Below are 12,386 nucleotides of genomic sequence, written 5' to 3'. Positions count from 1 at the left end.
TGAAATTCACATTCAAATTTTAATTCTAACATGTATCTATTATATATAATGATGCTTAATTTTAAAAATGTCCGGATTATCGGGTCGAGAGCTGTGGTTAATTTGAATATATATATAATTAAGAGTAAATGGATATTTAGGTCGGATTTTGGGTTGATCCGCCCATAAACTTAAAACGGTTAAAAATAAAATTAAAAGTGTTATAGGTATGTTTTGAACTCGCAACCTAACAAAAATAAGTACAACTCTTTAATCAAGTAAGCTAATAACATTTATATTTTAAATTCAATACCAAATTTGATGAACACGGTTTTTATCCGTGTGAATCGCACGGAGATCTTCATAGTGTTAAATGATTTTGTTTAACATTCGATTCTAAAATAAATAAAAATCACAAAATCACTTTAATTTTATTTTAGTTATAAATGATTGAATTTTAATTTTAATTTTAAGATTGTCAAATAAATTCTAAGTAATTTTGTTTATATTTTAAGGGATAGTGTATGAAAAATAACTTTTTGATAATTTTTTAGATTAAGATTGAAAAAAAATTGTTTTTATTTTCAAATATGTAACTTTATAATTTTTGAAAATTTTAAATTTTAAATAATCTCATTTATGTCATACATAGGCAAAAGATTCCTTTTTTAGTTATAATAATTAATTATCTTTTTCATAATTATTAATGTTGATTTATTGTTTTTTTTATTATCCATGATGTTAAGGTATTTAATTGAAAAATGGTGAGAGTTAATTGAATATAAAATAAAATTAATAATTACGATTATTTAGAAATTAATCTTTGGCTGTTGTGAAATTAAAGATCTTTCAAGGAATAATAATAAGTTATAATTAGGGATATAAATGAATAAAGTTATAGTTAGTTATTTGAATCTCAATTTTGTAAAAAGTTGTTTGATTCGTTAGTTTTAATGAGCTCATTTGAAAATTTTAACGAACTTGTAGATTTTATGCTCGTCAATTCTTAAATATGTTTGTTTAAAAATTCTTATAAATGTTCGTTTAGAGGATCGTTTATAGGCTTATGAACATGTACGTTTAGAGAAAGAAATGCGAAACTCATTTAAAATCTTCCTCTAGATTCTGAACGAACTCGTCGAACTTGAACTATAATATAAAAGTTAAAAGTTTGAATCGTGTTTGAGACGAGCTCAAAATATATACTAAACAAGCTAAAGCTAAGCTAAAGTTTACAATTTCTAATTTCGTTATTGTCATTATTGATTAAGACCACAATAATTACTTTGTTATATTTGGAATTCAAGTTGGGTTTTAATAAGAAATTATGAATAAATGTATGAATATATATATTAAAGTTATATTTTAAATATTATTTATCTAGATTAATATTTGAATGAGATAATTTAATTATTGATTGTTTTGGTCATGTAATGTTAAAAAAAAACTATGCCGGATCTTTTTCTATTCTTAGTTTTTGATTGTTTTTTTTGTCCAAGTATTTTTTTTTTCAATCTTTCGGAAAAGCTATTCTTAGAGTTTGTTTGATTTTAAGTTATTTGAGATTTTTATTGGGTTTTAAAAAGATTGATTATATTTGATAAAAATGTAAATTATATAAGTTTTTATTTGGTTGAATTATTTTAATATTTTTTGTTTAAATTTTGTAAGAGTGAAGTAAATATATTTTAGTATTTCCATATATTAATGGAGTGATTTGAATAATTAAAAAGTGATCAAATGTGATATATAAAGATTTTAATAAAAAAATAAAAAATAAAAGCTAATTTGATGTTGAATTATATAATGGTTTATTTTTATTATTTGTTTTAATTGTGTGATAAAAAAAATAAGTTATTTGAATTTTTAATTAATTAAATTATTAATAGTTTGATTGAAAAATAATTAATTTAATTTGATTTTGAGAAAAGAAAGTAAGGTTGTAAATGAGTTTTATTATTATATGATTGTTGTAATATGGGATTTGTACTTTGAAGAGAAAGTGGTTTTGAAAAAGTGAAGTTTGACTTAAAATTTAATTAAAATAATAAATTATTATTTATATAATTTAAATTTGAATTCAAATAATTCTGAAATCATACAAATAATAGAGAAGTTTTCTATTTTATCAAAGAAGCTCAAATTTCCATACCCTCTTTTACTGGTCAAATCAGTTATAAAAGGAAGTTGATTCCTTTTTTGAGTTAAAAAAATCAATTATTATGGTTATAACTGAAAAAAATATTAGGTTTGTTTGTTTTTAAAAATAAATAATATGAAATTTTAAATAATAAATTAAACTATAATATAGGTTTCTATTTTTCTAACATATAAGCTATATATTCATTTTAATTTTATAAGAAGTTTTATCCAATTAATCACTTTTTTGAAAGAAAAAAAATATTATTCACTCTTATGTTATTCTATTTTCTTAAAATTAGTTTGTTATGAAGTTTATAATTTTGGATATTTAGTTTATAAGTGTTTCTTATAATTATTTTTCTATAAATATTCTTTAATATTATTAAAATAAAATTTCATAATTATTAAAAAAAATGCTTGTAACATTCTTAAAAATGACTATACCTTCCTTAGAATTTGCTTGAAACTTTTTTATTTTATTTTATCAAAAACCCAAACATCACATCTACCTTCTTTTTATCAAATAAATATATCATTTTAAATATATAAAATACCCATTTTCAAAGGTAATTAAGTATATATATATATATATTTTAAAAAACTATTATTTTAATTTTTACACCAAAAAGGTTAAATAAAAAAAATCTGCTTTTATCCCCACCCCAATAACCAACGTGACCTTATTTGGTTTGATCCATCTTAATATTTTAACTTAATCATTTTATTATTATTTTTCATTAAAAAGTAAAATAAAAACACTAAATTAATTAATTAAAATATTAAAATATTTTTTATTTTAAAAATAAATAAATTATATATTAATAAATTTTAACTTAAAAAAAAAATATATTAAACTTCTTAAAATCACCAACAATTCTATATAATTCACAAATTATTTACTTAAAAAGTAGGGATATAATGGTACGTTAGAATTTACATTCCTATTTTATTTTGAAATTTTTTTTTACTACCCTCTTCTTTTTGTTCTGTTTAATATTTTCTAAAAATGTATTTATAAACATATTTTTTTTTAATATAATATATATTATAATGGATTGAAAATTTATATTATTATAAAGAAATAAACTTCAAACTTTTATAAAATATAATAAATAAATAAATATATTGATAATTTTATATGTTTAATTGTATTTATAATTTTCGTGCCAGATGAATAGAGATATAAATACCAATCTCTATTACCGTGGGACAACTTTTATTTTATAAAATGCCTACAAAATAAGTATTTTTTTCTTGATTAAAAAACATTAGTTTTTTAGGAAAAAAAATTAAGGAAACATTTATTACTGTGGTATTCAAAGAGATTGTGGAAATCTTTATATTAAAATATTATTTCAGACAACTAAAATAAAATGATTTAAATCTAATTTCAAACAAGCACACTAGTACTAAAATAAAGTGTTCAAAAAATTAGGGTTACCGTTATATACCCCATTAAGGAAGTAAAATTCAAATTTCAAATACAGAAATGAGAAGAGAGAGAGAGTGACAATAAAGAAAAGCTGCCTCAAACTGTGCCACTTTTCTCTCCCAAGCATACCATACGTGGGAGCGTCCCCAAGCCAAGCTCTAACCCCAATGCTCTCCAATGTCAAGTCTCTCTCTATCTCTCTCCTCTTCCTCTCTTTCAATAAGCTGCCAATTCAGCTCACAAAAATTCAAACTTTGAATCTCTCCCTCTCTCTCTCTTTCTCTCTCAATTTGAAAATGGATCATTTTGACTGTGCTTAATTTCATTCCTCCGTTCTTGTTCTTGTTCTTGTCTACCTTCATTTCCCCTTATTCCATTTCTAATCTCTTTATTCTATTTGTTAAGAAATGAGGGAAGATAACCCATCTGAGAATAAATCAAAACCATCAAGATTTTCCGATCAAAACCAACCCCCAAAAGCCAGTTTTGTCAAAGGAAATACCAATTCAACGAAATTAAGATCTTCTTGGAGTTCTCAGCTTGTGAAAGGTCTAGCCGGAGACAAGAAAACAAAAACCCAATCCGCAGTTCAAACCAAGAAACTTCCCCTCACAACCTCCAACAACAACAACAACAACAACAACAACAACCCAGGAATTCCTCCAAATGCCCGAACCAAACGATCACTTATCAACGATTTATCTTGTTCTTACAATGCTGCACAAGTTCATCCTCAAGCAGTTCCTATCCAAAGGACGAAAACATCTGGATCCAGAGATCTATTGGTTGAGATTGATCAGCTTAGAAGCTTGCTTCAAGAATCTAAAGACAGGGAATCTAAACTTCAAGCTGAGTTATTTGAATGTAAGAGAAACCCAAAACTCTTGGAGCTTGAAAGGGTGATTGAATTGAAGAAAAGTGAAATCGAAAGCCTTGTTCAAAAAGTTGAGTTATTGGAAACAGAGAAAGAAACCCTCAATGAACAACTGATCATAAGTCTATCAACTAGTCATGATGATTCATCCCAAGTTCATCGCAGTTCGAGTAATCACGAGATGGAAGTGGTCGAATTGAGGCGGCTTAACAAGGAGCTTCAGCTTCAAAAAAGAAATCTTTCTTGCAGACTTTCATCAATAGAATCCCAGCAAACAGAGGTATTAAATTCATCTAGATTTAGATTTTCATAGCTTCTTAATTAAATTGTTCATAAATCTTGATAATTGTGTATTTGTTATTGTTTAGAATGAAGTTGTTGCTAAAATTAAGGAAGAAGCTTCAGTTTTAAGGTTAACAAATGAAGATTTGTCTAAGCAAGTAGAAGGATTACAGATAAGTAGGCTAAATGAGGTTGAAGAACTTGTTTATCTGAGATGGGTTAACTCTTGTTTGCGAAATGAGCTTTCAAATAAAACAAGTGAATCGAATTTTAACGAAAGAGAGAATGAATCATCACCTGCATCAGTAAATTTTTCGAGAAAAGATGAGATGAGTTTGATCAAGAAATTGAAGAAATGGCCTATAACCGATGAAGATGTTTCGAATGTGGATAATCTTGATGGAAATGGGTTGGATAAAAAGTGGGTGGTTGATCTTCGTAGTCCAGGACGTAGACATTCCATAAGTGGATCGAAATTCACCATTGATGACATAATGCTGAATAAGAGAAGACAATCTGATGGTTTTATCTGTTCAAAGGAAATGGAGAATGAACTAGCTGATGATAATGATGATGATGATCATATTATTGTTCAAAACCATCAATTGTTTGGTTATGGGCAGGAGATTGCTAGGCTAACTTCTTCATTTGATGTCGAAAAACGGGCATTAAGAGTTCCAAATCCCCCGCCTAGGCCTTCTACAAGTTCAGTTTCAAATGATCATAAAGAAGAAGATTTGGGGAAGAGAATTCTTCTGCCTTCTTCTAATGTGGTTTTGATCGAGCAAAAAGTAGAAGATTCCGGGAAAAGAGTTCTTCCTCCACCTCCTCCACCACCACCACCACCTCCGCCACCAAAATTCGCGGCTAAAGCCTCCATTGGCGTGGTTCAAAGGGTCCCCGAGGTAGTTGAATTCTATCATTCCCTCATGAAAAGGGATTCGAGAAAAGATTCATTGGGTGGAGCTATTTGTGATTCCCCTGATGTAGCCAATGCCAGGAGTAGCATGATTGGTGAAATTGAGAACCGTTCTTCTCATTTACTAGCGGTAAGATTATTTGAATTTGAATTCGAAAAAAGAAAATTTAGTTTTTTTGATTTAGCCTATTTTGAAGTTTTGCTGGTTGTTTATGACTACATATGTTATGTCATAACTTAAGTTTTGTTTTTTTGAAAATTCTTAGACAAGTTGTTTCATTGTGTGTAGATAAAGGCAGATGTCGAGACACAAGGAGAATTCGTTAACTTCTTGATTCGAGAAGTTAACGAGGCTGTCTATCAAGACATTGAAGACGTCGTTGCGTTTGTTAAGTGGCTCGACGATGAACTCGGTTTCCTCGTAAGTCATTATTTTCTCTAGTAAATTTCCATCCCTTATAATAAACTTGCAATCTTTTTTTTAAATTGCGAATGGGCTTGTTTAGGTGGACGAAAGGGCGGTTCTTAAGCATTTCAATTGGCCAGAGAAGAAAGCCGACACAATGAGGGAGGCAGCGTTTTGTTATAAGGATCTCAAGAAACTGGAGCAAGAAGTATCGACTTATGACGATAATCGTCATTTGACATGCGATGTCGGGCTAAAGAAAATGGTCAATTTGTCCGAGAAGTAAGTAGAGGATCATTCTCATGAAATTAACGTTAGAAAAACAATATTTTCAATGTCCTGACATTGGTTTTATTCTTTTAGGATGGAGAGAACCGTTTATGACCTTCTTCGAAGCAGAGAATCACTAATTCGCAATTGCAAAGAGTTTCAAATTCCAACTGATTGGATACTTGATAGCGGAATAGTGAGCAAGGTAAGAATAAAACTAAAAAATGAAAATATGTGCATTAGAGTTGGTTCAATTTTGTTTAACAACAATAACAATGTGTTAACAGATTAAACTCGGGTCGGTTAAATTGGCAAAGAAGTACATGAAACGTGTGACAACGGAGCTTCAATCGAAGAACACAACCGAGAAAGATTCTTCTATGGATTATATGCTATTGCAAGGAGTTAGATTCGCCTTTCGAATTCATCAGGTTTGTTTGTAGAAAACATGAAACATGACCAATTGACATAAGTAATTTATATGGTTCATTTTCGATTGCAGTTTGCAGGAGGATTCGACGGAGAAACGATGCGAGCTTTCGAGGAAGTTAGGAATTTTGGCCTTGTTTTGAACAAGAAATAGAATTAGCTTACAAACTCAGTAAGCTCTGTTCAAAGGAATATTATTATATTTCATGGGAATTGATTGAATTGGTGTAAGTTATGTTGTTCTTCACATAATATATACATTTATATATGATATGTAATATTGGGAAGGTGTATTGTTGTATTTAGGCCTTGTTTGGTTTAATAATAAATGAACTCTGCAAAATCAAATTCCCCACCCACTATGAATGTTTGGTAGGTTTTTGCGAAATTTATAAGTTTCATTGCGTTATTAATAAATTGGCGAGACATTAAAAAACTAGAGTTATGCCTCGATAGTGTTTTCATTTTATCTAGTCATGAGTTTGTTAAGATGATTCCAAATATTTATATCAAATAATCTTGTAAAACTTTGTTATACCAATAAATTGTTTGTATTTTTGATAAGATTCTAATAATATATTTTTAAATATTGTGGGTTCAAAGCATATATTGTGTTTGTTGCTAAGTTGATTAGTACAATTCAAGCAAAAGAAAAAGTTAGAACAAGAGTCTCAACATATATTATATAGTTTAGAAGTCAAAGTTACAAAATCTTGCTATAGTGTAAATGAGCCTTATTGGGTAAGGATTATTTAAATTAATCATTCGTTATTTAATTATTTAAATAATAAATCATCTTTTCATTTTTATTTTTCCAGTCAAATCAATTAAAATATTAAATTATTATTTATTTACTTTTTAATATATATATTTTTTCATTAAATATTAATAATTTTTAAATTTTGTACGAATAAATCAACTTTTCATAATATTATACCGAATAACATTATTCACATAACTCAAATAAGAGCTAGGTGATTTTATAATTGTAGACTCCTTAAATTTACACCTTAATTATATAATTTTATATATTAGATAATCTTAAAATAAAGCTATATACCTTCATTAATGGTTATTTGCTTGTTTTATTTTGTTTTATAGGATGAAGACAAAAAATAAAAAAGGCTGCGCAAACTTAGGGACAATAATGGGGCGGTTCAGGGCTAAATGCATTTATCATCTCTATTCCGTTTTTATTTCAGGGATTTTTTTAATATCATCTCCGTCTCGTTCAATTTATTTCAATTTCAGGGAATTCCCGCGAGACACCGTTAATAATTCTTTTTAAAATAAAATAATTATATAATAAAATTATATAAAATTGCAGAAATGGGGTAAGACCGGGGCGGGTCGAGGGACATAAATATCATCCCAGCCTATCCCCGTTCGGTTTTGGGGAAAAATCGTCTTAAACGGGACAATTCAGTTCGATTTTCGCGGTGCGGTTTCAAATTGACATCCTTAAACAAACCAAACAAATATTGCTCTTTCCCTTCCTTCCTCTCCAACCTATTTATCTCTCCCCGACCTCTATCAAAGCCCTTTTCGAGTAAAATTCGCGAGGATCACAAAGCATCGGAGGTCTAGAAAAACCCATTAGAGATGGAGGAAGAGAAGATAGGGTGGTTCTTAGATGTTTGATAGAGTTGAATTATATGAATGCCTTAATGTTAAGTTTGAAAATACGGCAGGTTGCTTATGACATAGTTTGTGTTGTCGTTTTAAAACATTGTATATATTCTTTTACTAAAAAAAAATGTTCCAATATGATAGTTTAAAACTGGTTTTAGTCGACACTCTATACCAGTATTAGCTTTGAATTAGTTTTAGAAACCTGGTTGTGTATCGTGTGTTGGTATAAAGTGATGCATGTTTCATCATGAAATCGGTTGGCCGACCATTGTTCGTCAACTAGGTGGCCGATAGAGTTGAAATTAAGGAAATTAAGGAATCAAACTCGTAGACTTCGCTTGCCTTGTGCCGTCCCTTCTACATTTGTGCCATCAAGCAAATGCACCAAGGGGCCCTTTTTTTTTTATTTATAAAAGGACATTCTGTTTTGAATTTAATTCTTCTGTCCTTTCCAAAAATAATATATATAAGTTTCCGAATTTTAAAAAAATCATATTTGATTCGGTTTTATTCAAATTTGGTTCGGTTTTCGAATTAGTTTAAAAAAATAAAAATCCGAGAAACCTGAACCGATGAACTTGAACCTAAAAACTAAACCGATGAACAAACCTAATCCCAAGAGACGTTGGATCGTAATTTAGCACTAAATTACATACCAATATAGCTTGACAAAGAGTACTTGAATTTCATAATATTTGTCAACCTCAACCTCTTTCTATTCAAAATAATATTTGAGACAAAAATGTCTAACTTATTAAGATTAACTTGAAGATCAGAAGAAACATCGAATAATCATAAATATCCCGAAGATGCTTAAAATTCCTATAGGTCGCGTAAACCATGCAGAGTGTGACATCAACAAAAACAAATGTGATATAACAAAATGATGCCTTATTGTCGCATAACTTAAACTTACTCTACAGATAAATCTTGAGTTTTTTTACTAAGACCATCATTTTTAGAGAACTTTCATAATAATAACGAATAAGAATTGAGAGAGGATCACCCTATGTGATCCCTCGGGAGCTCTCAAAAAATTATAAGAACTCTCATTTACAATGACTTAAAACTTAACCGTCGAGAGGTAAAATCTAATCTAGCCAATCAATTTCACACCCACTCCCATTATGTCCATTACATCAAATAAAAACCCCAATTGACGTGATCATAAGGTTTTCGATGTCTAACTTTACAAAAATCACATTTGTCGCATCCTGAATTAGTTGAGTTAATGCACCCATTGTCTATTAATACCGTATCATTAATTTGACGACCTTTGTTGAACGTCATCTAATTACTAGATATGATTGTCTCTAAAATCCTCCGCAATCTATTGACCAAATATTTTGAGACAATCTTATATAAAGATGAAACGAGACTGATATGTCTAAATTTATTGACGTCAATAGTCCCTAAAATTGATGAATGAGACATATCAAAGTAGAATTTCAATTCTTGTCAAATGATAAGAAACAATAAAAATGATCAATTGTTTCCATAATTCCAGTCTTAAGGAAAGACCCTACTTTCTTAAAAAAATCAAAGTAACTTGTCGCATCTTGGCGCTTTATAAGTTTCGCACCCCTTAATGGTCTCTCCTCAACCTCCCGTCGAAAAACGAACCTCCAACATATCTTTTGCGCTGTACTAATTAAATAAAAAACAATACCATTAAATTCAGACCTGACCTTAAATGACTCATAAAACAAACTCTTATAGATTTTGACAATACTTGTAGAGATTTTTAGTTCACTATCATTAACTTCCCCCTCAATCGAGATTAAATGAATCACATTATTTATTATTTGCACGTTAGAGATCCCATAAAAAATTTAGTATTTCTATCCCCGACTATTAACATGTAGCTCTACTATGCTAGCGTGCCCCAATTTTTTTCTCCTTATCTATATCGAGCTATTTACTAACAATGTGAATTCGAGAACTAACTTACTCCGCAGAGAGTTTACGAAATATAGCACGATCTTTTAGGAACCAACTTTTGAGAAGTTTACGCAAATCTTTAAGTGCACAAAAATGTTACTCGATGGAGATCATTTGAAAGAGAAAAAAATTTAAATATAAATCATTTGAACCTGACATGAATCAAACACGCAACCTTTTGATCTGGAGTCAGACGCGCTACCATTGCGCCACAGATCCTTTTGAAAATATATGTAAATATTTTTAATTCATTGTGAATATTATTTTACTTAGGAAACACAATTTAATATTTTTTTTTATTAAGCCTTATCTATTTACTTCACAATCCTTAACATAAGTAACGGAATATAATAAATAACCCGAACCAACCGGACAAAAATGCGAAAAAAAGGTTATATAAGTGATCCGAAATTATTGGGTTCCAAAGTGACGGATATTCAATATTAATTACATGGAACTTATTTTTTTAAGGACCAATTTGTTTTAAAATTTTAATATTTTTTATAAATTTGAGCTTAATTTTGTTAACAAGATTTGATTGTTTTATAAATTAACCCTAGTATGTTATCTGTGCGATGCGCAAATGTAAAGTAATCTTATATATTACATAATTTGCGTGTCTTAATAATAATGGAATAGATTGATAACAATGTAATGCATTTTCTATTAAAACACTTATCATAGTTATAATATTTAATAATATCTAGATAATTATAAATTATAACAAATTGATCATAGGTTAAGTTTGTACAAATCATTATCTAGTCAAGTTACCTTGATGAAGTAGTAAACTTTTGTTTTCTTATTTTAAATATTTGTGGTATGGGTGGCCTAGGGAGCCTCTTAACTAGCCTTACCCTTGGACTAACATGATTCAAAGGACATTTTGGAGGGTACGCCAATGGAACCAAACCATCCTCTAGTTCTTCCTCCTTGTTAAGTTAAAAATAAATGTGTCGAGAATTTTACGATAAGAGATGTCCCCTTTACAAAATGTTCTTTGAAATGCTAATAGCGTTTTACCGTCTTCCAATTCACTGTATGTGTGAAAGGAACTGAAAAACAACTTGTCAAACCCTCATAGGAAATTATGCATCAATTTCCCATTAATAAAGTCATATTTACAAGCAAATTTCTCAATATGTATATGATCATCATTGAATTGATCTTTTTTTTTCTTCTTTTATTCAATTTATCATCTTGATTGTTTTTCATTGCAAATTTAAACAATTATACATTCAAGGCATTTATTTAAAAAATATATATTTACACTTTTTCAAAATTATACATTATATATGTAGGCATATGATAACACACTCTTAATGAAGATTAATCGATCATGTTTTATATTATTTTGTTTTTCCATCTAAATAACTTACCTTTCATTTTAGAGATAATCTAATCCCAAGTAGGGTTGTTCAATATTTGGTCTGAACTGAATAGCCGACTGAAACCAAATTCATCGAATTCAAATTTTATTTTTGATCAAAACGAATTCAAATTCGAATATAGTTTTTATTTGATTTTCAAGTTTAGGTTTTACTTGAAATCAAACCGAAAACATTTATTATTATTATTATTATTTATTTTATTAGATATTAAATTAGATCTATTTCATTTCTTTGCCGCCACCCACACTCGACCTATCTCTACTCCAAGTCTTTATCTCTATCACTCTGACTTCCACCCATCCTTAACATATCTCTACTCCAAAGTCCAAATCTCTAATCTTTATCTCTCTTCCTCTAGCTCGCAACCACCTTAATGTATACTCCAAATCTCTAATCTCTATCCCTCCATCTTCCTTGCTTAAAATCACTCACCAACGTCACCGTCGCTATTTCTAGTCACCACCACCACTAGCACCGCTTCACCTTTGTCATTCAATCGCCTATTCGAATCTTGATGGTTATTCACTAAGAAAAAATTTGTACTTTTTGTATAGTTTTGGATTATAATTTAAAAAAATATATTTGGGATTATAATTTAAAAAAACCGAACTCGGTTCGATTTTTGAATTAGCGTAAAAAAAATAAAATTCGAGGAACCCGAACCGAGGTACTTGAATAATCTAAAAACT

General features: G+C 29.0%; 1 protein-coding gene and 1 non-coding gene across 2 annotated transcripts; one reads left to right on the top strand and one right to left on the bottom strand.

The window, feature by feature from the left end:
• The first annotated feature begins 3,597 nt into the window (after positions 1-3,597).
• LOC124941908 (protein CHUP1, chloroplastic-like) lies at positions 3,598-7,081 on the top strand. Its single transcript, XM_047482288.1, has 7 exons — positions 3,598-4,707; positions 4,796-5,758; positions 5,918-6,049; positions 6,135-6,316; positions 6,398-6,509; positions 6,592-6,735; positions 6,807-7,081. The coding sequence occupies exons 1-7, from the start codon at positions 3,961-3,963 to the stop codon at positions 6,885-6,887; spliced, it is 2,361 nt and encodes a 786-aa protein (XP_047338244.1). The 5' UTR covers positions 3,598-3,960; the 3' UTR covers positions 6,888-7,081.
• Positions 7,082-10,453: 3,372 nt separating this feature from the next.
• TRNAW-CCA lies at positions 10,454-10,525 on the bottom strand. Its single transcript has one exon. It is a non-coding gene; the product is annotated as a tRNA-Trp (tRNA).
• Between the last annotated feature and the right edge of the window lie 1,861 nt (positions 10,526-12,386).

Source organism: Impatiens glandulifera, chromosome 6 (assembly GCF_907164915.1).
Source record: "Impatiens glandulifera chromosome 6, dImpGla2.1, whole genome shotgun sequence".
Taxonomy (NCBI): Eukaryota; Viridiplantae; Streptophyta; class Magnoliopsida; order Ericales; family Balsaminaceae; genus Impatiens; species Impatiens glandulifera.
This window is presented reverse-complemented; position numbering and strand designations above follow the sequence as displayed.

What these genes read in the sequence shown, in the direction of transcription:
- LOC124941908 (XM_047482288.1), top strand. Translation starts at nt 3,961, where the DNA reads ATGAGGGAAGATAACCCATCTGAGAATAAATCAAAACCATCAAGATTT. An exon ending in ACGATGAACTCGGTTTCCTC is followed by an intron (nt 6,050 to 6,134) that starts GTAAGTCATTAT and finishes GGGCTTGTTTAG; the next exon opens with GTGGACGAAAGGGCGGTTCT. An exon ending in ATGGTCAATTTGTCCGAGAA is followed by an intron (nt 6,317 to 6,397) that starts GTAAGTAGAGGA and finishes TTATTCTTTTAG; the next exon opens with GATGGAGAGAACCGTTTATG.